The sequence below is a fragment of the Aethalodelphis obliquidens genome, unplaced genomic scaffold (assembly GCF_003676395.1).
Source record: "Aethalodelphis obliquidens isolate GAN/ISIS:26980383/991018 unplaced genomic scaffold, ASM367639v1 scaffold36, whole genome shotgun sequence".
In the NCBI taxonomy this organism is placed as follows: Eukaryota; Metazoa; Chordata; class Mammalia; order Artiodactyla; family Delphinidae; genus Aethalodelphis; species Aethalodelphis obliquidens.
The window spans coordinates 10,541,441-10,566,011 of NW_020837980.1; the positions used below are offsets into that span (position 1 = coordinate 10,541,441).

The 24,571-nt window shown below is 41.4% G+C and overlaps 1 protein-coding gene across 4 annotated transcripts in view; it reads left to right on the forward strand.

The window, feature by feature from the left end:
- ST8SIA1 (ST8 alpha-N-acetyl-neuraminide alpha-2,8-sialyltransferase 1) overlaps positions 1-24,571 on the forward strand; it is a 149,971-nt gene that overhangs the window by 65,019 nt on the left and 60,381 nt on the right. For all 4 annotated transcript variants that reach the window (XM_027129442.1, XM_027129446.1, XM_027129445.1 and 1 more), the window contains exon 3: positions 24,374-24,483. In XM_027129442.1, the coding sequence (XP_026985243.1) occupies positions 24,374-24,483 (110 nt within the window). The remainder of the gene's footprint in view (positions 1-24,373; positions 24,484-24,571) is intronic.

Genomic DNA, 24,571 nt, shown 5'->3' on the forward strand with positions numbered 1-24,571 from the left:
TCAAATCAATTTTCCATGCTGGTGAGTGGTGAGAAGAAATGAATCTGTTGAGTCTGGGATTTAGGGAAGTATAAATTAGTTATGGAGAATGCCTCAGGCTGTGCCAATTGGACATTTGTATCATTATAGTTGGATAATAATTATGATACGCTGAAAGTGCAATGTAAGATACATTATTAATTTCTAGTGAATTAAGATTGTGTATCTTGACAATGGATGAGTAGCGTCTGTTCCTCTCATTGTCCCGTAACTGAGCAGATGAGGAGAGTGGGTCATCACAGGACTTGCAAATACCTGTTATCCTCGGAGGAAAGGAAGGCACACGGTTAGAAGTTAGTTGCCCCACGGAGTAGTTGAGAGTAAGCTGTAAGACGCCTTTGTCTTTCAAACTTAGAAATAATTACAAATTCAGACCTTTCTCTAAAGAAAATTGTCACAGGTTGTCTATGGTTGAGAACAAAATGAAAATGAGTTGTAAGGAATGGTGTGTCTCGCCACGGTGTGGACCCTTCTAAAATATGTGACAGTGTGTAAAGTTTAGTACAAAGACTGATTGTGGCTCAGGCTTAAAGCTTGCTGGGAACAACTGAAAAGTTTGCATGACACCAATTACCACTGAGTCAAATCTCATCCCGTAGGTCTGATGGGAGTGATAACTCTTTTCAGGAGGTGTTAATGTTCCACAGAACATTTTCTTCTTAGATTTGGTTCACATGACAGGGTGTTTTCCTGGAGAAAAAGCTGGTATATCTTTATTTTTCTTCAGTTGGTTTCTTCATCTTGGTCCTTCTTACTGGCAAATGTCCAAGTGTAGAAAGGCATTTCTATCTGATTTTGACTTCGTTTTGAGCGTTTGTTTTCATACCAGGAGGCCTCTGCTCTTGATATGCTCATTTGTACTCCTTAAGTCTATTAGAGATCTCTTAACTGCATAAAGATACATTTGATTAACTTAGATCATATCAACACTGAATTTTCTCTGGCTTAATTAGTTTGGTCAGGGAATAAAAAGATACAAAATGAGTACAGAGAACATTTTCTTAATGTTTGTATTTGTTCAAATCAGTTTACTCTCCTTCTTCTGCTAATTGGCCTGTAACCTTTAGACCCCATGGGGTCTTTAGACTCCCATGGGAGCTGGCACAATATTCTTGACATCCCTCATGGCCTGACATATCCTCTTGTCTGTAGGGTCAGAACTTCTGGGTGAAGAAGGGTTGGGGTGGGGATAGAATAGGGAAGCTAATTTGGCTGTGGAGGGTAAAAGGCGGTCCAGCTAGTAGCCAGAAAGGGTTATTAAGATTCTCACCCTAGGTAACTGTTTCCAGTAACCAGAAGATAATAAGGAGTAAAAGAAAGATAACTACCATATGGGATCACTTATATGTGGAATCTGAAATATGACACAAATGAACTTATCTACGAAACAGGAACAGACTCACAGGCATAGAGAACAGACTTGTGGCTGTCACAGGCGGGGGGAGTGGGGGAGGGATGGAGTGGGAGTTTGGGATTAGAAGATGCAAACTATTATTATATATAGGGTAGATAAACAACAAGATCCTACTGGATAGCACAGGGAGCTATACACAATAACCTGTGATAAACCATAATGGAAAAGAATATGAAAAAGAATGTATAACAGAATCACTTTGCTCTACAGTAGAGATTAACACAACATTGTAAATCAACTATACTTCAATAAAATAAATTAAAAAGAAAAGAAAACAAACTTATGGTTACCAAAGGGGAAAGGGGGGAGGGAGGGATAAGTTAGGAGTTTCGGATTAACGTATACACACTACTATATATAAAATAGGTAAACAACAAGGACCTATTGTATAACATAGGGAACTATATTTAATACCTTATGATAACCTATAATGAAAAGAATCTGAGAAAGCATAGATATAGATGTATGTGTATAACTGCATCCATTTGCTGTACACCTGAAAGTAACAAAACACTGTAAATCAACTCCTTCAATTAAAAAAAAGAAAAAAAAAAACCGATGTGCCAGTAGTGTGCAAAGCTCAGGCATGAAGATTGGGGGAGGGTGGAGCTATACCCAGAGAGCCAGGTTAAACAGTCATTGATTTCAGGTTCCCAGCCACTAGGCGGGGGGTTTTGGTGACTGGCAGCTTTGGGGAGGTACTGGCCAGAGGAAGGCAGGGTTCCATCCTTCTAGAGGCTTGGAAAGCTGATCATTTAATCCAGGCAGGGACTCAAGGGAACAAGGTGGAAGTTTCCAGCCTGGGGGTCAAAATCAGGCACCATTTTTGAGAACAAGGCGGAAGCACCTTTCTGGAACTGAGTCTGAGCTGGGCACCAGGAATCTGGAAGGGCAACCTGGGGCTGTGTTTTGAAAATAAGACAGAAGCCAAGTTACCAGAGCCATACCCGAAGGCCAGGGTCAGAAGACTGCAGGTGTAACTTGATGGTGATACCCACAGCTTTGGGTGGCCACTCCCCCAAATCATCCCCCTGAAGCCAGAGCCGATCCACATTTCCCAGGGCTCAGGCCGAATCTGCAGTGCCCCCGATGTGGGTTCAGGCTGAGAATTAGGCCTGATAAAGAAGAATTTTTAAGACAAACATGTTAGGTTCTTATCCTTTCCTGTGTCACCTCTATGGAGGCTGACAGGACAGAGGACGCAGAAGCTAAGTGAAGGAGAGAATCTGGGCAAATTGTGAATTAAGGCAATATGTTAGCAGCTTGACAGAAAGATAGGTGAGGGGATAAGTGTGGTGGAGAAATTCAGGATAGCGTGTGGGTGTGCTGTCTATAATGGAAACAGAAGTGCTTTTTGAGGATAACCAACGTTTTATACTCTGAAAACTATTTTTCATAAAATTTTTCTTGCCGAATTTTATTTTTCCTGTTTACTGAGACTCAGACCTTCTAACTCTTTACGAAGAAAAAAAAAGGTGCTGAGAAAAAGACAATAGCAAATTAAATTCATTCAGTAGTGTCTTTACTTGAGGTGGTCTGCTGTTAATAAAGCACGGGCTAGCAGCTCCTTATATGATTATTTTGCTTAAATTTTTCTCTCTCTAGGGTTTGGTCTACTCTGCTTTTATATACATTTTGGGTCTTATCTACTATTCAGATGATAGCACATTCACAAAGTATTGTTAATTTTGGAGCCATAAAACGTATACATTTCCTAATTGCTTTTTCTTGTTAAAGCCTGACATAGACTTTGACTGTAACGCACAAGGTCATTAAGAACTGAAGTAACTACAGTTGGCAGGCGCTTCCAGATGAGATGGGGATTATTGGAGGACTTCTTCAAACCCAAAGGCCAGTGATATGTATGGATTCAAGAAAAAATATAGTACTTCTTTTTGTTTTTATAAAATAAGCTTTAATCGTAATTTTATTTGTATTTACTTGTTTATTTACACGTATCTATTGGTCCTGTTCAAATGTGATTTTTTAAATTGAGGTATAGTTGATTTACAGTATCGTGTTAGTTACAGGTATATAGCACAGAGATTCAGTCATACATACATATATATACATACACATATTCTTTTTCAGATTCTTTTCCCTTATTACAAAACATTGAGTATAGTTCCTTTTGCTATACAGTAGGTCCTTGTTGGTTATTTAAAAAATATAGTACTTCTATATGATCCGTAAAATTTAGTACAAATCAAGAATGAATAAAATATACTCAGAGTTGAGTTAAAATTTAAAATAAGGCTCTGATGCACCAGAAATTCCCTTTCACATGTGTTAGACTTGCCGCCAAAATAAATATGCCCTGCAGCCAGCGAAACTATGCTTTCCTAAAATTTTGGTGATTCTGTATAAAATGAGTTCACCCATTCATTCATCAAGCATTTATTAAGCACTTTGTGCTGTGTACTAGGGACAGTGCTAATTCTGGGCAGGTAGTGGTGAGTAAAGACAGACCCATTCTCTCCCCCCACCGGGTACTGTCTTCAGTGTCCCAGAGGTTCCTTACCTTCCACATGTTCAAAATTAAATGCCCTCTCTCCCCAGCTGGCTTCTCTTCTCTGTTTCCTGCCTCCGGTAATGATACTATAGCCCACGAATCACTAGAGCTGACACCTGGGTCTTATGTTTGAATCTGTCCTCTGTACTAACCACTTCCCCAATGCAGTTTTATTTTGTAAATATCTCTTGACTCCATCCCGTCTTCTCTGACCTCTCTGCCACTGTGGTAGTTCAGGGTTTATCCTCTGTTATATGGGCTCATTCAAGAACTTTCTGATAGGTTTCACTCTTATGAACTTGCCTCCCTGCAACGCCCTCCACCCTGCTGCCAACGGCTGTCATTATAAAACGTAAATCTGGGCTTCCCTGGTGGCACAGTGGTTGAGAGTCCGCCTGCCGATGCAGGGGACACGGGTTCGTGCCCCGGTCCGGGAAGATCCCACATGCCGCGGAGCGGCTGGGCCCGTGAGCCATGGCCGCTGAGCCTGCGTGTCCGGAGCCTGTGCTCCGCAACGGGAGAGACCACAACAGTGAGAGGCCCGCGTACAGCAAAAAAACCTTAAATCTGTTTGTGTAACTTCTCTTAGGTCGCTCCTCTCTGCCCGCCGCGCACACAAGAGCAAGTGGCCTAACGGCGCACTCACCACGTCTGCTGGAGCAGTGTCAGTGGAGGAAGCTCACAGAGAAGGCCAAGTAGTGGCTGGCAGATACTCTGCTGCCTTTCCATAATTACAAATGATGAGATCCTAGACTTTCTGGACTCCAGGAGAGGGACCCTTAAACTAGGCTGACATATTAGTCGTCTAACTAGGTGTGTGTGATTCAAAGACTGTGATGTTAAAGTATTAAGATACGGCAGAGCCTCGGCTTTGGTCTGGTTTATCAGCTCAGTGCTTGTGGGTGATGGAAAGCCCTCTGCAGTCATGATTGGCAGCTAGAGGACAAGCCTTGCAGACACAGGTGAGTGACATAGCTTGCCAGAAAAGGATTTATCAATCAGCTCATGGTTCGGCAAGAGCTAGCCTCTTCCCTGGCATGATGGGAGGGCCAGGGATCCCGGTCTTGCTATTGGCCAGGATTGAGGGAGAGGCCACTTTTCTGCACCACGGGGGATCAGTCTTGGTCAAGTTAACCTTGCCTGATTACCACCTACAGGATAAAGTTCAAACTTCATACGGGGGCACACAGGCCTTCAATATCTGAACTCTCGGAGAATATAAAATAATATAAGCTTAGTAATAGCCATCCACCTTCTTTCTCCTGCTTCTCATTGCTTTATACAGTTGATCCTTAAACAACATGGGTTTAAGGATGGGTCCACTTATACGCAGATTTTTTCCAGAGGTAAGTACTAAAGCACTGTCCCATCTGCTGTGGGTTGAATCATGGGTTCAGAACCATGTATACAGAGGAACGAGTATAAGAAGGGCTGATTATAAGTTAACAGGAGAATTTTTGACTGTGCGGAGAGTCGGGGTCCCTCATCCCCCCACTGTTCAAAGGTCAACTGTACTCTGTAATTACCACATGACTTGCATTTCCCCCCAAAAGTTGTGCTTTTTTATTCCCTCTGCCCAGAATATTCTTCCTTTCCTTGTCTGATGAATTCTTATTTTTCAAGATCCAGTTGAAGCATCTTCATGTCTCTATAACTGTCCCAGTTCCCTCTCCCAAATCTCCATTGCCTGCCATATCAACTAAAAATCTGTCCCCTGCCCCCCACCCCACCCAAATTTGTGTATATATCTGTCACCATACTATCGAATAGCAGTGATTTGTTCACGTGCTTTCTGCGCGCCAGACTGTGAGCTCCTTGAAGGCAGCACCTAGACAGGGCCTGGCGCATAGCATAGCAGGTGGTAAATGAAAACGAGCTGAATGAACAATAGAATGGATAGCTATTCTTCCAAAGCCTTTGCAACCACATGACAGCAGCCTCCTTCCTTTGGAAGGAGATGCTGCCTGTGCTAGAAGGACCCAAGATCATTCCCATGAAGGCTACAGCACTGGGAGAAGGAAAGGGTGTGGGATGGTGTGTCTGAGACCACCTTCTTAGCGTTCAGAACTTCATCCTAGTCTCGAGATGAAATGATCATACAGTTTTAAAGTGAGCCACAGTATTGGTGCCGGACATGTATGTAGTTGTTATTTTGGTTTTGTTTGTTTTGCTATTATTATTAATCACTTTTCAAACACATTATTCTTGAGAAATTGTTACCGGGTATTGCTGAAGGACATTTTGATGTTTGTGAAGATCGTTTCTCTCTCTTTATCTCTATTCCTTATTTTCCACCATTGCCTCTGCCATCCTCTTCCAGATGACAGTGGCCTCTTGCCTAGAATTTTACGGTAGTCTCTTGTTGGCCTTCTTGTATCTAATCTGGCCTCCTCACCGGTCTGTTTCCACATTGCAGCCTGAGTTATTGTTTTAGAATGCAGATCAGATTATGCCATCACATTGCTTAAAATCCTTGATTAGCTTCCCATTGATTTCAGGATAAGACAGCCTTCTTAGGCCCACAAGAAGACCCTGGTCTGGTCCCTGCCTGGGGCTCCACCATCAGTTTCCATAGTGTTCCCTTTCACCCTTTACACTGCTTTCAGTTCCTCATAAACACTAAGCTCTCTCTGTCTTTCTATAGAGCTTCTTGACTCTCTCTCCCTTTCCCCGGGAGACTCTTGTCTCCTCTTTTCTAGTTCACTTATGTTAATACCTTGGATCCTGTTTGAGTATCATTTCCTCTCAGATTAAGTAATCAACCACAGAATGATTATAACACAATAAAGTCTCTCCCTTGGTATGTCTGAAATAGCTGTGAGAGTATATAAGGAGATTTCCACTCTGTTTTTCTTATGGAAATGGATGAATACTTACTCAGTTGCTAACTTTTATTGATATGACCCAAGTTGTTAGGGCACACTGGGGTCAGTGAACCTGGTACAGTTTTTCTGGTGAGAAATTTTGCAGTGCATATCAAAAGCCTTAAATATGTGCTTCTTATCTGACCCAGCGATTCCACATCTAAGGATTTACCTTAAAATAACTGATCAGGTTCTCAAGGTTGTATGTATCAGGTCAGTAACAGCATGAGGAATTCTGCGTGGAATGGGTTAGGGATGGCAGTCTTGCTGAAAAGTGGTCTTGAAGAGGCTCTTGCACGGAACTTTACATAAAACTAAGCCAACCTGATTGTTTATACCAAAGGAGAAAATAGAGTGGGCTCATCCCTCCCTCCCTCCCCATCCACCTTCCTGGATTTGCCACAATCCAAAGATGTTTATAGCAGTGTTGTTTATCATAGTGAAAAATTGGGAACCACCTAAAATATTCACAGTAAGGAATCAATTAAATTATGAGCCACCTATCCAGTCAAATAGAATGAGGGTATTAAAACAACGGTGGAAAGATGCGCATCATATCTTGTTAAATAAACATGCATGTTGCAACAGCAAGGATAAGATGATCCCATTTTGGTTAGAAAACAACTGTTTAGGATGAGACTATCTGAATATGACTTAATATTATTTTAAACTGATATTAGGGAGACTTTTCAAAAAACCTTTGATCTGTTCTTTGTCTCTTTGAATCCTGAATTTTTCACAAACTGCCTTCTAAAAGGACCTCTTTCTTTAGGTCCTGGAAAGGGAAAGAGAGTCTTCCCCAGTCTTTGGCTAAAACTTCCCTAAAACATGCATTTTCCTATATCTTTCTGGACAATTGAAGATTCACACTCATCTCTTACCTCCTACTCTTTGGGGTTTTTTTTAAGATTATATAAATATATTTTTAAAATTTATGTATTTATTAATTTTGGTTGCGATGGGTCTTCATTACTGCGCACGGGCTTTCTCTAGTTGTGGCGAACGGGGTCTACTGCTTCATTGCAGTGCGTGGGCTTCTCATTATAGTGGCTTCTCTTGTTGCAGAGCACGGGCTCTAGGTGTGTGGGCTTCAGTAGTTGCAGCACACGGGTTCAGAAGTTGTGGCACACGGACTTAGTTGCTCCGCGGCATGTGGGATCCTCCCAGACCAGGGCTCGAACCTGTGTCCCCTGCATTGGCAGGTGGATTCCCAACCACTGCACCACCAGGGAAGTCCCTAACCTCCTACCCTTTGAATAAATAATAAGTCTGCTAGGGCCCTGCCTGGGTTCTAGAGGAGAAAATGCTATCAGCAAGCCAAACCTGGCCCTCAAATGTCTTTTGTTTGGCTTTTACTGTTTAAAGAAAAAAGTCATCTGAACTATATTGCCAACGTTAAAAACTAGATCTCATATAAAAATCTGGATTTTTAGTATTGCTTAGAAAAAAAAAATCAGTATATCTGGCAGCACTGGGTCCCAGTGCTCATAACAGGGTATGGATCAGTTCCTGCTCTTTTTGGTTTGGTCAGGTGGCCTCTGTTTACCATAGTTCTTAGCACTCCCTGTTGTCTTCCCTCCACTCTGCTTGTGCTTCCTGCCTGGATTCTGTAGGCATTTGATTTTGTAACTCTTGTGTGCTAGACTCCTTTAGCTCCTCTGTGTATCCTTAACCTCTATACCAGTAGTCTGGAAAAGTTAACAGATTTGCTTTATTGGCTTATATTCCTAGCATCTCTGGGTAAGTCAGTCAATGAATGAATGAAAACTTTTATGTACTTATCGCGTTCAGTATATAATGTCTGAGGACATTAGGAGTTACAAGACATGCTTTATACTCTGGGGCAGCTTATTCTCTGTTTGTGGAGGATGAGTATATACACAAAATGGAGGCTAGCAATTGGTGCGAAATGCTAAGTGTCTAGAGTGTTTGGTTAGAGGGAGTGACAGTCGGCACTGTAGCTCTTTGGTGGCAGTGGGCAGGATGGTGGATGACGATCCCAGAAGATGAGATTGGTCAGGGAAAGTTCTAAGGAAGGAAGACCTTAGGTTGTATCTGAGGGTTGGTAGGATCTGGGGGGTCACAGACTTTATTGTGCACGTGAATTGTGTAGGAGAACTTTAGCTTTTCGTGCTCTACTCAGAGATTGTGATTCAAGAGGGCAGAAGTGGGACCAAGAATACTCATCTTTAATATGCATATCAGGGTGATTCTGATATACGTGGGTCACACTGAAAAAAGGGGAGAAGATGGTAGGGTGAAATAGGTAGAAGTAGGGGTGTCAGTGGGGACTGTAGAGGCTATAAAATTTAACTGATAGGAGGTTTGTATGCCGGTGCCCTGGGGGATGATGAAGGGAGCAATGCTGGGAAGAAAGGGGTGCTCTGGAAACAACTTCTTTTCCTTTTTTTCTCACAAGAAAGGATGACAGATAATTTATTATAAAGTTGGGGGGAGGTGGGAAGCCTCAGGAACCAGTTAATCTCAAAAAGAATATTCTCTGATTTCTGCATTAAAAAAAATTTGTTTTTTAAATTGGAGTATAGTTGATTTACAATGTTGTGTTAGTTTCTGAGTACAGCAGAGTGAATCAGTTATATATATACATACATCCACTCTTTTTTAGATTCTATTCCCGTATAGGTCATTACACAGTACTGAGTAGAGTTCCCTGTGCTATACAGTAGGTTCTTACTAGTTATCTGTTTTATATATAGTAGTGTGTGTATGTCAATCCCAATCTCCCAATGTATCCCTCCCTCGTGATTTCTTCACTTTTTAATGGAATAGTTATATGTGGGACAGTACTGGGTTTGCTTTCTTTAAACTTAATAATTAATTTAATAGTTAATTAGCAGGCACTTGATCCGGTTCTGCTAGTTCAGGTACTTAATCAGTTAAATTGGATTAACAGTTTAACAATCTGCTCCATTACTGAGTAATTGCACACTATTTATAATTGAAAACAAAACAGATGTCTTAATTCCCACCACATTTTAGTGGGATAAACATAGAGCCAGGGGGTCAGGCTTTTTGCCCCAATATGTTGTATAGTGACTGGTGTATGATTGGTTGTCACTCAGTAAATACTTGCCAAATGTCCTTAGCTGAAATGTGTTTGATGTTTGTGGTTCTTCATTTCTGGGAAAAAAGAAGGGAATTTGATTAGGTTAGTGGTTTTCTACACCATCAAATTCCTTGGGGTGTCTCAGTGTCACTTTCAGGAATGAGAGAGACCAAGAGGTCGGGGAGGGGAGGGCGCCCACTTTGACCTCAAACAACATCTTCTCTTTTGTTTTTCTATTTTTGTTTCTTTTTACGGTTTTTTTCTGCATACAGCCTTGTTCAAAAAACAAGAGACTTCCATTTCCAAGCACGCAGAATAACGACAGCAACAGTAATAAGTTTAGAAGTCTCTGACGTATTGAAAAAATGATTTGATTCAATTCCACATATACTTACAAGCCACCCTGCACAGCTTTAATACCTAATTCTCATGACTCATTGAGCATAAGTGAATCCTAACGTTCCTCTGATCTGCTTCAGTTTTTGAGCATTTCCTTGAATTTGTATGGGATCTTATTGGACACAATACCTGCAGACACTTCATAAATCTTAAGAGCGAAAAACAATTTGGTTGGTGGATAATTGAGTAGGGAAGGGGGGAGGGGAAGAGGCACTGTAGCAGCCTCAACAAAAATATAGGAAGACAAGAAATTTACGTTGTATTGGAGGCCAACCGTTGTAAACAAAATGGTGTGGAGAGAATATTGGGTGTGAGCATAGATGATGTGGTTTGAGAAAAGGATGAGCAGAGAGTTTGGGGTGTTGGTGGGTCCTGAGTGCCTCTGTGAAGATCTCAAACGTTTTTGTCGGCAGACAACATAGTACATTTTGTACTTTTCTGGTAGGGGAGTGACTTGCGTTAGCCTTTTTTTGTTTATTTAATGATTTATTGAGGGATAATTGATACATGTATTTAATGAGCGTTATTTGACGCACTCGGACATACTGCAAACACCTGTGATACCATCACCTTTGTCTTAGAAGAATAATTAGTATATGAGAGTGAAGGAGGGATGGGGGATAAGAACTAGAAGCCGACTAATAGTAACCAGCCATTGTAAAAATATTTACAATGAAAGTGGAAAGAGAAAAAGCGTAGAAGAGCTTTTGAAGAGGTAGATGTTAGGGTGATATTGAGAGATGAGCAAACATGACTCCAAGGTTTCTAGGCTTGTTGCTGAGAAAATCTGGGTCCATTAAAAATAAAAATAACAGTTACTGATCACTTAGCTTGTGCCAGACAGAACTCATTTAATCCTCACAACAGCTGTACAAGGTGGATACCATTATGACGAATGAGAAGAGTAAGGCACCCAGGTTAAGTAACTTGCCGGCGGTTATAGAAGAAACGTTAAGCCAGGACTCAGGTGCAGGCAGGCAGGCTCTAGGGTAAGGCTCATCAGCAGGAAGAGGAACTGTGCATATTTGCAGAAAAAGAATCCTTCGGTGGTTTTTCCACCTTGGGAGCTGAGAAGACGAAGTCTCGCCATGACATGAGGTATAGTTTCTGCTGCTGCGGCTGCCACTTTCTGCTTCACTACTAAGAATCACTGGCCATTACCTTTGCAATGTGCATGCCCTTCATATTTCCTTTCCTTTCCACCATAAAAAGCCCCCCAGTTTTGAGAATTTTTGAAATGTGGTCAAAGCACAGGCTCAGCCTTCCTACGGCTTTATTTATTTTTTAAAAATATTTTATTTATTATTTATTAATTTAGGCTGCGCCAGGTCTTAGTTGCAGCATGCGGGATCTAGCTCCCCGAGCAGGGATCAAACCCAGGCGCCCTGCATTGGGAGCTCGGAGTCTTACCCACTGGACCACCAGGGAAGGCCCCCTTATGGCCTTAGCATCCGTGGGTCAGAAACAAAATCAGTAACTAACTTCAGTTAACCAGGAATTGAATATGAAATATTCAATAAATCTGATGAATGGTCATCTTGTTACTGACAGCAAGTTTGTGTGCCTGACACACAGTGAGGCCAAACAAACTGAAACGTTGGTGCTTGGAACAGAAAAAGGTTTATTGCAGGGCCATGCAAGGGGACGGGTGGCTCGTGCCCAAAAAACGTGAACTCCTCAAAGGGTTTCAGCAAAGCACTTTTTTTTTAACATCTCTATTGGAGTATAATTGCTTTACAATGATGTGTTAGTTTCTGCTGTATAACAAAGGGAATCAGCTATACATATACATATATCCCCATATCCCCTCCCTCTTGCATCTCCCTCCCTCCCACCCTCCCTATCCCACCCCTCTAGGTGGTCACAAAGCACCGAGCTGATCTCCCTGTGCTATGCGGCTACTTCCCACTAGCTAGCTATTTTACATTTGGTAGTGTATATATGACCATGCCACTCTCTCACTTTGTCTCAGCTTCCCTTTCCCCGTCCCCCTGTCCTCAACTCCATTCTCTAGTAGGTCTGTGTCTTTATTCCCATCCTAGGTTCTTCATGACCATTTTTTTTTTTTTTTTTTTTAGATTCCATATATATGTGTTAGCATATGGTGTTTGTTTTTCTCTTTCTGACTTACTTCACTCTGTATGACAGACTCTAGGTCCATCCACCTCACTACAAATAACTCAATTTCGTTTCTTTTTATGGCTGAGGTGAGTGAGAGGCTTGGTTAGTTGTTGCAGACGTCTTGGGGTCGGAATCCTTTGTTCTTGCAGCTGTCCACATAGGTCATGATGTTCCTGCCAACTTCCAACAAGATAAAGATTATTCTCTGTTCTGCATCTTTTTATCTCTGTATGAATGGACTCTTAAAGGTTAGAGCTCTGAGAATAGGCCATCCTGTATATTTCAGGCTATAGGCAACATTCTTTTACAAAAGGTGCAGAGTCAGCGTGACTAAGCACAGGAAAAGGAACAGATCTAATAAGGAATCAGATTTGTTCTTACAGTCTGAACTGATGTTTTATTTTTGGCTTCCAAAAGTTATGTCCAGAATAATAGATATGTGAAAAATATATAATATTCCTTGGAATGCTTAAGTGTTATTTTTTTTATAATGGATTGAGTCAGAAAGTTTAATAGGGAAACAGTACCCAATATATAAATATTCACATCATTCAATTTCCAGAGATGCGTCCTATGTAGAAAGACTATTAATACTGAACTAATCTTTTTTAAAATCATAATTTTATTAGTGGAATGGGGAATACGGATTTAACAACAACTTTCTGGAAATTCATTTTGTATAATTGAAGAACAGTTAACCTTTTTTGAGTGGTAGGGATGTGCAAATATTCTGTAATTAGTATTTATAAATATATATCCCCAGGTAAAGTTTTGGGTAATATCTTTTTAAAGGGTTCAATAATTAAATATCTGTAATGAGAAACATTTGTCTCTGAAATAAATTAATTGCTAGATATTTTCATCATAAAAATGCTTAAACATGCAAAATAAGAAAACATCTGAAATTTTAATTTGGACTTCCAATGGGGCTGGTTAAATAACCAAAAAAGCAACTATTGGAAAAAGCTTATTTGCTGGAAAGGACCAAAGCTGCTTTTGATCCAGCTGCGTCTTGTCATTATTTTGCCTGTTTTGTTGGGCGCCATACTTACTAGGAACTTGCTTGTGGGAACTTGCCAGTCTTTAGTTGAAATAATAAAGTGGGATACAGAGATAAAGAGATGTGCATCTGAAGAATATGGTTGAAGGGCTGGGGGCTTCCCTGATTCACTGGTTAGAATGTAATTAGGTCCTTGAGCAGGGCAGTGCAACTAAATAGTCCAGGACGGCATAATTAGATGGGTGGCTGAATGGTGTAATTACATTCAGAAGAGGGGTGCTGTAATTAGATGTGAGGCGGAGGGGGGGTGTATTTAGATGCCTAGGTTGAGGATACAATTAACATATGGGCGAGAAATTAAATTATGTGTGTGGGTGAAGCATAATTATGTGTGGGAGTCCATGCGGATACATGGGTGAGGGTACATAGAAATGAATGGGTTAGATGCAATTAGATGTGTGAGCTCATGTTCTTATGGACAAAAACTTGATATTTTCATCAATAAGGGCGAGCATATGTTTTGACTTCATCATTAATGGCAACTGGCATAGAGTGACAGCCTTTCAGGCCTATCTAAAGGGTTGCAAATCAAAATCCCTGCTTTTCTGTTAGGACTTGAGACCCACATCTAACATTGACATTGATTCCTCTTCTTAATCATGGCACTTGGTGGTGTTCTAAGTACTGAAAGGTTTGGTAATTTTTCTAGCTTGAAAACTGCATGACAAGGAAGACTTACTCCTCCTTCCTATAAACGAGAAGTCTGGAGGGAGTAGCAGAGCAAGACAAAGATTTTTCCTTTGAATTGTGAAGCGTGAAAATAGAATTGCCAACTCTTCCAGCTTAAAGTATCAGCATAAAGTTACATGTGTAACAAAACCAGCAAAACTTAGCTTGACAGACTCACTTTTTTTTTAGTTTATGAAACCATGTTTATTCAGCAATATTTATGGCATTTCTCCCCTTCCTCCCAAGTATAAAATTAGGAAGGCGAGGAATGTAGTTTATGGGTACAGTGGAAACAGAATGATAGAAAGGAGCTAGAGGAAGAAGAATCTAGAACAAGTTAGGTCCCAAAATCACCCAGTGCATCTGAGAAACATATTGAATTAGTGAAGTATGGTGAGAGTTGTAATAGTCTGATATGTCCTGTATTAAATTTAAAACAATGGAGTCTTTTGTTACCATCTTCAAAAGCAGGAGAGCATTTTAAAATACAAATTCATTGCTTACAGAAATTCTTTATCTTAAAGTTATTTAATTGGCCACTTGTCTGCTTAATCTGATTCAGTCTGTTACTCAGTTCTCCTAATTCTGGACACCTTAGAGCCTCCTCTCATCTGTTTGGGGCTTAGGTTGTATCTGGTGGAGCTTCACCGTGGATAGAATCCAAGTGGGTCGCTTCCAGGATTTCAAACTTTTTGGCTTCCTGGTGCTCCCAGGAAGCCTAGATTTAAGGTGAGTTATTTTTATTACCTGGATGTAGGGACATTACCGCCTTCTCCCTCATCTCCAGTTTTGTCCTACAGTGATTCTGCAGAACATTTTTTATTCTTTGGTTCTGATGCTAAGTTTTTACATTGTTAGACATGCCTAAAAGATACCCTCTCTCTCCAAGAATATTGGAACTTTGTTTTTTCAGGCAAGGCTTTATTGGGGCCCCTGCTGCAGCAGGGTGGGGAGTGAGAACAAACAACAGGTTCCCTTGCTTGCTTGCTTCCCCAAGGCGGGGCGAGCTTGTTCCTTACATGGGGTGAGGGTAGGGGTGTGTCCAGGCGTTGGGCCGGAGTGGTGGCTTCGGTGGTCTGCCCACCCGCTTGTGGTGTTTTGTTCAGGGCGCATGCGCACTACTCTGCTTTTGCTCCAGGCTCTTCAGGAGTGGCAGTTGCGTTTTTTGGTCTCTTTTTTGTCCATAATTTTGCCCCAACTGGGCGTGTACACAGTTATTTTTAGTCCCATACAGTTTCTTTGTATTTTGTTGCTGGAGGAGAGGTGTGTCCAGGTACAAGCTCTGCAGCACTGCAGCAAAGGGTCCCAGGTCCCAGCCTGTTTCATTCCCCCCTGAGAGACTCTACACCCTCATTCTTTTTTTTGCGGTACGTGGGCCCCCCACTGCTGTGGCCTCTCCCGTTGTGGAGCACAGGCTCCAGACGCGCAGGTTTAGCGGCCATGACTCACCGGCCCAGCCGCTCCGCGGCATGTGGGATCCTCCCGGACCGGGGCACGAACCCGTGTCCCCTGCATCGGCAGGCGGACTCTCAACCACTGCGCCACCAGGCAAGCCCTACACCCTTATTCTTAAGGGGTAAAGGGCCGAAAGTCTCTTCTTCTGAAACGTCCTCCTGCTGGACAGGGGCCGCAGACCCTAGCCAGAGGTGTAGCACTCCCTTGCTGACTTATGCACTTCTAATTTGTGATCAGAGGTGCTGTTACTAAAATGTTGTGTATTCCTGTGAAAATAGTTACCACAACTTTGTTTAATCCAGTTCTTTATTTACTAAATGGTTCGCACGTTTCTTTTTTCCCCACACCTGTCCTTCCTCCCTCCCTGCAAGGCCAGCCCAAACTCTAAGAATTAGAGATTGACGGTGGTTAACTCAGTCGCTCATAGAGGTAGTGTAACTATCATTGAGGACATCTAGTTATGTCTATGTGATGGAAGATGAGTAGGTGATCAAGGTCACTGGGTCTTACTACTTTGTTGTCTTGTGTGGATTGCCCATGAAAAGGAAAAGGAAGTGAGGTGTTTGGCTTTGGAAATGACTTGGTAAATAGGTCTTTATTCACTTAATTATGAGAGCCATTCTGGGACGCTTTGGAGCTATTTACATAAGACAGAAAGAACAGGGTTTAAGTTCTTCAGTTTTTAATAGCCTTCTTCAAGGCATATTCTCAGCCAGGAATATTTTCACAGTTGGCATTTGTAGTTTGTTTCTGAAAAAGTCTTCCAACCTGTAACAAGTCTTTTCACTTTCATTCGTTCCATAAAACATCAAAGACTCTAATTTTTGTCTTTTTTTCCTCAATCTTCCTAAGATGATCTATTAGGCCGAAATCTCAACTACCTTTCTTATGCCTAAAAACTTCAGATCTCAGGTCCCAGTGTCAGTTCCTCAGAGAGATTTTTCCTAACCTTATAGCATTCTGTACTTTCCTATTTGTTAAACTCTGTTTTTCCTGCTTCCGGGAGCAGAGTATCTGTCTATTTTGTTCCCCAGTACATTTCCAGCATCCACAGCAGCTCCTGGCGCATATCAGGGCTCAACAAATAATTGTTGAATGAAAAGGGAAGTCAGGCATCAGGGCTATTTAAGAAGAGGCACAGGCAGTGCAGGCTGTGGACCATAATAAGGGTAAGGGTGTCTCAGAAGCAAGATTCTGAATGGCTTCGTTAATCGGCTCATGTTTAGAGAGTGGTGGGTCTCATGTTTGTTCTTGAAGTTTGGAGATTATATATCCATTATGGCAGAAGACCTAAATAGACATTTCTCCAGAGAAGACATACAGATGGCCAAGAGGCACATGAAAAGATGTTCAACATCGCTAATTACAGTAAGTCCCCTATGAACGAGTTCCATTCTGAGAGCTCATTCGTAAGTCCAATTTGTTCGTAAGTCCAATAAAGTTAGCCTAGGTACCCAACTAACACAATCGGCTAAGTAGTACTCTACTATAATAGGTTCATAATACTTTTCACACAAGTAATACATAAAAAACAAACACGAAAAATAAAACATTTTTAATCTTACAGTACCGTACCTTGAAAAGTACAGTAGTACAGAACAGTAGCTGGTATACGGGCTGGCATCGAGTGAACAGGCAAGAAGCGTTACTGACTGGAGGAGCGAGAGGACGTGGGAGATGGTAGAGCTGAAGGATCGTCAGCAACAGGGGATGGAGGGCAGGCTGCAATTTCACTCACGCCTGACGTTCATGACACAGGTTCTGGTTCCTTGCTGGATTCAATTCTATCTACCCTCTTGAAAAAACGATCTAGTGATGTCTGGGTAGTAGCTGTTTTTTTCTCATCATAGATGACACGGTAGCACTGGATTGCATTCTGAACGGCTGCTGCAACCTTCGTGTACCATTCTATGTTCCAGTCCTGTGCTTCAAATACTAACAGTGCCTCCTCAAATAAAGAAAATCCCCTTGCCGTTTCCTGCATCGTGAATCTCTTCGGTTCTTCAGTTACTTCTTCTTCCTCTTGTCACTCTACCCTCTCAATTATTGTCACTTCTGTTTCCATCGTTATCTCTTGGTGCTTCTTAGCAGCACTAGCTACATCACCACTGCTTTTACGCCTGCTGCCAGACATCCTGGGCTTGAAATAAAGGTACTGTACTACTGTGCTCTATACAGTACAATACAGTAAAGTACACAAAAGCACAACCACTCGTAAAGGATGCACGTACGTGACAATGTACACCAGACACGTGAACTAACTTATGTGATTGGACGTGCGAACGCATGTTCGCGTCTTTGAAAGTTCACAATTTGAAGGTTCGTATGTAGGGGACTTACTGTATTAGAGAAAGGCAAATCAAAACTACAGTGAAGTATCACCTCTCACCAGTCAGAATGGCCATCATAAAAAAGTCTACAAATAACAAATGCTGGAGAGGGTGTGGAGAAAAGGGAACCCTCCTACACTGTTGGTGGGAATGTAAATTGGTGCAGCCACTATGGAAAACAGTATGGACGTTCCTCAAAAAACTAAAAATAGAGTTGCCATATGATCCAGCAATCCCACTCTTGGGCATATATCTGGACAAAACATAAAAAAGATACATGCAGCCCTATATTCACAGCAGCACTATTCACAATAGCCAAGATATGGAAACAACCTAAATGTCCATTAACAGTTGAATAGGTAAAGAAGATGTGGTGTATATATAGAATGGAATACCGCTCAGCCATAAAAAAGAATGAAATAATGCCATTTGCAGCAACATGGATGGACCTAGAGAATTATCATACTGAGAGAAGTAAGTCAGACAAAGACACATACATGTTATCACTTTATGTGGAATCTAAAATATGACACAAATGAACTTATCTACAAAACAGAAACAGACTCATGGGCATCATCAGAAAATCTACAAACAACAAGTGCTGGAGAGGGTGTGGAGAAAAGGGAACCCTCTGACACTACTGGTGGGAATATAAATTGATACAGCCACTATGGAGAACAGTATGGAGGTTCCTTAAAAAACTAAAAATAGAATTACCATATAACCCAGCTGTCCCACTACTGGGCATATACCCCGAGAAAACCATAATTCAAAAAGACACATGCACCCCAATGTTCATTGCAGCACTGTTTATAATAGCCAGGTGATGGAAGCAACCTAAATGCCCATCGACAGATGAATGGATAAAGAAGTTGTGGTACATATATACAATAGAATATTACTCAGCCATAAGAAGGAACGAAATTGGGTCATTTGTAGAGACGTGGATGGTCCTAGACTCTGTCATACAGAGTGAAGTAAGTCAGAAAGAGAAAAACAAATATCGTATATTAACACATATATGTGGAATCTAGAAAAATGGTAGAGATGAACGGTTTGCAGGGCAGAAATAGAGACACAGATGTAGAGAACAAACGTATGGACACCAAGGGGGGAAAGCCGGGTGGGGGGGTGGTGGTGTGATGAATTGGGAGATTGGGATTGTCATACATACACTAATATGTATAAAATGGATAACTAATAAGAGCCTCCTTACAAAAAAAATAAAATAAAATTCAAAACAAAAGCAGAAACAGACTCACAGACATAGAGAACAGACTTGCGGTTGCCAAGGGGGAAGGGGGTGGGGAAAGGGTGGATTGGGAGTTTGGGATTAGCAGATGCAAACTATTATATACAGAATGAATAAAGAACAAAGCCCTACTGTATAGCATAGGGAACTATATTCAGTATCCCATGGTAAACCACAATGGAAAAGAATATAAAAAAAGAATGTATATATGTGTATAACTGAATCACTTTGCTGTACAGCAGAAATTAACACAATATTGTAAATCAACTCTATGTCAATAAATTTTAAAAATAAATAAACGAATAATATATCCATTATAACATTAAGAAAATACCTTTAGGTCAGACACTGCTTAAGATAGATTGGATGCTCAATAGAAATCTGCAAATTAAATAATTATTGAACAAATTGTTGATTATCTGATCTGTTCTTAGTTTGCATATAGAACAGTGAGCAAAAAAGATATGATACTTGGATTGATTCATATAAAAATGTGCATTTAAAAATGCATTGATTGATCAGAGTAGTAGATATACCCTCTAAGGGCCAATGATTAGAAAATATTCTGTTCAAAATCTATGTAAACCTTTGAAATTGCAAGTATCTCACACAAAGGTAAACTGTATGTAATAGTAGTGCTTTAGCAATGTAATGATAATTTATCCCCAGATAATTTAATTCTTTTAGTATTTAATAATGTACTAGTCTCATATATTTATACGGGACTTCAGAGTTTTCTGATAATGTTCAACACAGCTGATTTTAATTCTCATAATCATACTGGGAGACAGATGGGATAGTTATTATCATGCCTGACTTCCAGTGAGGCACTGAGAGTTTGCAGGGCCTGGTAAACCATAATCTGAATCCAGATGGTTGATATAATAGAGTCATTAAGAAGATGGCCATTAATAGATGGAACAATGATAGGTGAAAAAACCTGGACGATGATTTATAAGGTGAATTGGTGGTCAAGCAATATTTTGAGACCATGGCTGTAGTCAATCTGCCTAATCCATCCTTTCATTTAGACTAGTATTTTTTAAGGTTAACAGGAAGAGTGTTATAGTATAGTACTATATTCTAAGACCCAGCAGATATTTTCTTACATGGGTGCAAGGAGATACCTTTGAAAAGAAAGGATGCAGTTAGTGCCTTAATAAAAATACTCCTTGACAGAATCATAATATTTCTGTGGAAATGAATGACCAAAATTCTTTCTATGTAATATACACCAAAAGGAGGACGCCTTGTTCACAGATCATTCTGGTAAGCATCGACCATTGCCAAATTAAAATATTTTGTGCCTAGAATAGAATAATGATAGTATTATCTCAATTAGTTAAAAAAATTCCGCAGTATTTTCTCAATTAAGTTTCTTCTCTGTAAAACTTTGGTGAGCTCCTTTGTTCACTGGCATATTACCAATGCCCAGAATAATGCACCCAGATACCAGAGAAACAGTTATTGAAATGAAGTTGCTTGTGTGAGGGCTAGCATTGACCAAATGAAGAGGAAATAAGCAAATATTACCAGCACAAAGTCAGAAATGGCTTCCTCCTCAACTGGGCTTTTGTTCAAAGGCTTAAAAAAGTGTAATGGTGTGTGTGTGTGTGTGTGTGTGTGTGTGTGTGTGTGTGTATAAAACATATATATACACATATGTTGTATATGACATATATGTATATATAATGTAAGAACAGGTAAATACCATATAAAGTAGGTAAATTTTCTGCTAATAAAATTATTCCAGTTGTTAAGATAGAGTGTGATAAATCACTATCTTACCATGTTTCTCCCAGACGCATGGAATCTAAGGATTTTGTGGCTTGAACAAATCAGTGGACTCTGCTAGAAGGAGGAAAGAGATGAAAGAAGAGGGGAAGGATAATGGGAGGACCACCATGCTAGTGGCTCAGTGAGATGCTCTATGTACATCATCTCATATAATCTCATATAGTCCTGGGCAGCATTATCCCTCTTTAGAGACAGGAAGCGGAACGCCCACGGGTCCCACAATCTGGAAGTTAGGAGGTAGTATTTGTACCCAGGTTTATGCTGCTACTGCTGCTGCCACTTCCCAGCTCTGCTTGTTCTGTGCCCAGATTCTTGCTTGGAAAACTGGTATTGTCAGTCGATGTGGTCCAGGGACTTTCCTTTAACAACAATGAGCGGGGGTTAAGCTGGCTTTTACAAATCGAACTAAATATTAGTAGAGCATGAGTGAGCCCACACTTCTGACATAAACTGTATACAGATAGTCGTATAACTCACTGAACTCAGATCAGGCTTCCATCCTCACTCCTGAAACAGGTCTGTCCTGAGGAAGGTTACCAGTGACCTCCATGTTGCAAAGTCCCGTGGCAATTTTCCGCACTTATCTTACACAATCTATCAATAGCGTTTGCTGCAATTTTTCACCATCCTTCTTGAGTATCTTGAGATATTTTTTTTTTAAACTTTGCTTGCAAGATACTCTACTTTCCTGTTTTTCTCTCCCATTCCATTGGCCACTCCTTCTCTCTCCTTTACCGATTTCTCATCAGTCTCCTGACTTCTTGTTGAAGCCTCCCAGAATTCAGTTCTTAGACCTCCTCTCTTTCCTGTCTGCACTCATTCACCAGCTAGTCCCCTGGTTTTAAATACCTCCTATATGCTGATCACCTCCATCATTCTGTCTCCAGGAGAGACCAGTTCCCCGACTGTATTCTCATATATTCAGCTGCCTGCTTGACATTGCCACTTAAATGTCTAATGGGGATCTCACACTTGACATATTTAAAATTGATTATCCCCCCCAAATTATCCCCCCCCCCCCCCAAAACCTGCTTCTCTGTCATCTTCCATGTCTCAGTAAATGGCAAGTCCGTCTTCACAGTTGTCCAAGCCCCAGACTTTGGCATCGTTCTTGATTCCTCTCTTTTTCTCTTATCCTATTTCCATTGCATCAGCAAATCCGGTCAGCTCTTCCTCCAAAACATCTCCAGAATCAGATTACTTCTGACCACCCCCACTGCTCTCACTCTAGCCCAGGCCACCAAAATCTCTAGTCTGCTGTTTCAGGAGACTGGTCTCTTTCTTTCTGTGCATGACATCTTACAGCCTATTCACACAGCAGCAGAGTGATTGTTCCAAAACATGTTATAGCATCACTCCTTTGCTCACCCTACTCCTACCTAATCTCCCCTCCTCCTCTGTCCCTTGCTTACTCATCTCCAGACACACTGGGCTCTTTCCTCTTCATTTCACACCCCAGGAGTGTCCCCTCCCGGTGGTTCCCACAGGTACCTGTAAGGTTCACTACCCCCTGTCCTTCAGGGATTTGCTTCCATGTCTCCTGACCACCCTATTTCAATGGCAAGTCCTCTTCAAAAGTATTTCCTCATCTTCTCATGCCAATGATTTTCTTTCTCTCCACAGCCCATGTCACCATCTGATACTCTGTTTATTTACTCATTTGTCTTATTTATCATCCATTTCCCCGCTAGGATGTAAGCTCCTTGTGAACAGGGATTATTATGTCCCTGTCACCCAGGACAGTGCCTGGGACATAGTAGGTGTTTAATAAATACTCGTGGAATAAAAGAACAGTTAATTTGAGCATAAAGACTTAAATCTACATCTAAAAAATTACAGATCTAGCCCATGTGTTTGTTGATTTCAAAACTGCCTCCCAGGAGTGACTGAGAAAAATGCCACGTGTCATCCTGGGTTATCCTGGGCGTGTTGGGATGCTGGCCTTTGCCTGACACTCCTCTCTGTATCCTGATCTAGAGGTCACTGGACAGTCTCTGCTGTAGTGTTACGAAGGGAAGTCTTTCCCATCTGCAAATGCTTAGACGCTACAGTTTCAGTACTGTATCTTCATCAGCTATATTGTCATAGCTCTGGCTAGTCCTTTTACAAAATAGAAATCAAGGAAGTGCGATTCCCTTCTTGTGCTACAGTGAGTGCCCCTCACCTACCAGTGATCACTCACACCCCTGGAATTTCATTTTTCTGCTTTAATTAATTAATGTGCATATATTCGGGTATTCATTTATTCTTTTGGTGTAATCCATATTATGCCCTTCAGATTCATCAAGGATGGCTGACTTAATATCGGCGTGGTTATTGTATGTCCCAGTTATGCAGATGTAAGGTGTTCCCCCAGAGAACACCAACCGCTGTGCTCGGTTTCAGCAAGCAGGAAATGCCGTGTCTGGTGGTTCCTGCTGACCCAGCTAAAAGAGACCGAATGTCGCATTTCACTTCCAGGGGCTAGTGCTGGGTTTTGATATTCCCTGGTACTATAAATAGCACCCCAGGGAACGTTCAGGTACACGGAACATTTTCTTTGCAGTCCAGTTCAATGTCTGCAGAAAGTCATATGCTGTCTGGATGGACACACGTCACTTGTCCCTTAGTGCCTCCTAAGTTCTAGACAGACCCGCCCAGAGTGTTCATGTGCTCATAAACACAGCGTTTGCTCTCAGCGTACTTCTGTGCCTCTGTTTATGCTGCTCCCTCTACCTGGCAAAATCTTACTCATCCTTAAAGATTCATCTCGAGTAAGAAAGCGTTCCCTGAATCAGCTTGACAGACGTGTCTTCTTGCCCCTCTCTGGATTCTCCACAGCATGTGAAACATACCTCTTCTACAACAAGTTCAGCATTACAGTAGGGTCTGTTACATAAGTTTCTGTGTTCACACTCTCCTCACATCCCAAACTGTGAATTCTGAGACCTGTGGTTTCTCTGTCTTCTGTTTATCCCCAAAAATTAGCATAGGAAGCACCAGCAACGTTGAGTGAATGACTGATTGTATGAATGAATGAAATTGCATCCAAACAGGGGAATAGAATTCATTTGAGTTTGTTCCCAGCTTAATGCCTTTAAAAAGAATCCTAAGAATGTTTAGTGGGGATTTTTCCATTTTCTTTAGCAGTCACTCCCCACTGTGTGCACGGCCAGTTTGATACCAAAAAATGTTATATTGAAATACACTTAAGGGAGCTAAAAAAAACCCGTTTATTTCAAAGGAATAGGCTTGTTTGTTCCTTGCAAACTTTCTGGCATCTTTCTTTCTACATGCGCTTTTCCCTCTGCCCCGTCTTCAGCCAAATTCTCTGGCCGGGTCTGCTGTAAACAATGATTTTGTGAGTGGTTGTGTGTTCTTTGCAGTGAAAACCCGCCTTGTTTTCTGTTGCTAGGCAACCCCATTCCAGCTGCCCTTGAAGAAATGCGCGGTGGTGGGAAATGGTGGGATTCTGAAGAAGAGTGACTGTGGCCGTCAAATAGATGAAGCAAATTTTGTCATGCGGTAAGAGAGCTCCCACAGCGCGGCTTCTGCCTCCTCTCTTCTCCCCCACCCCTCCTGCCAGCCCCGGGGCCTTTGGAAACCAGTCACT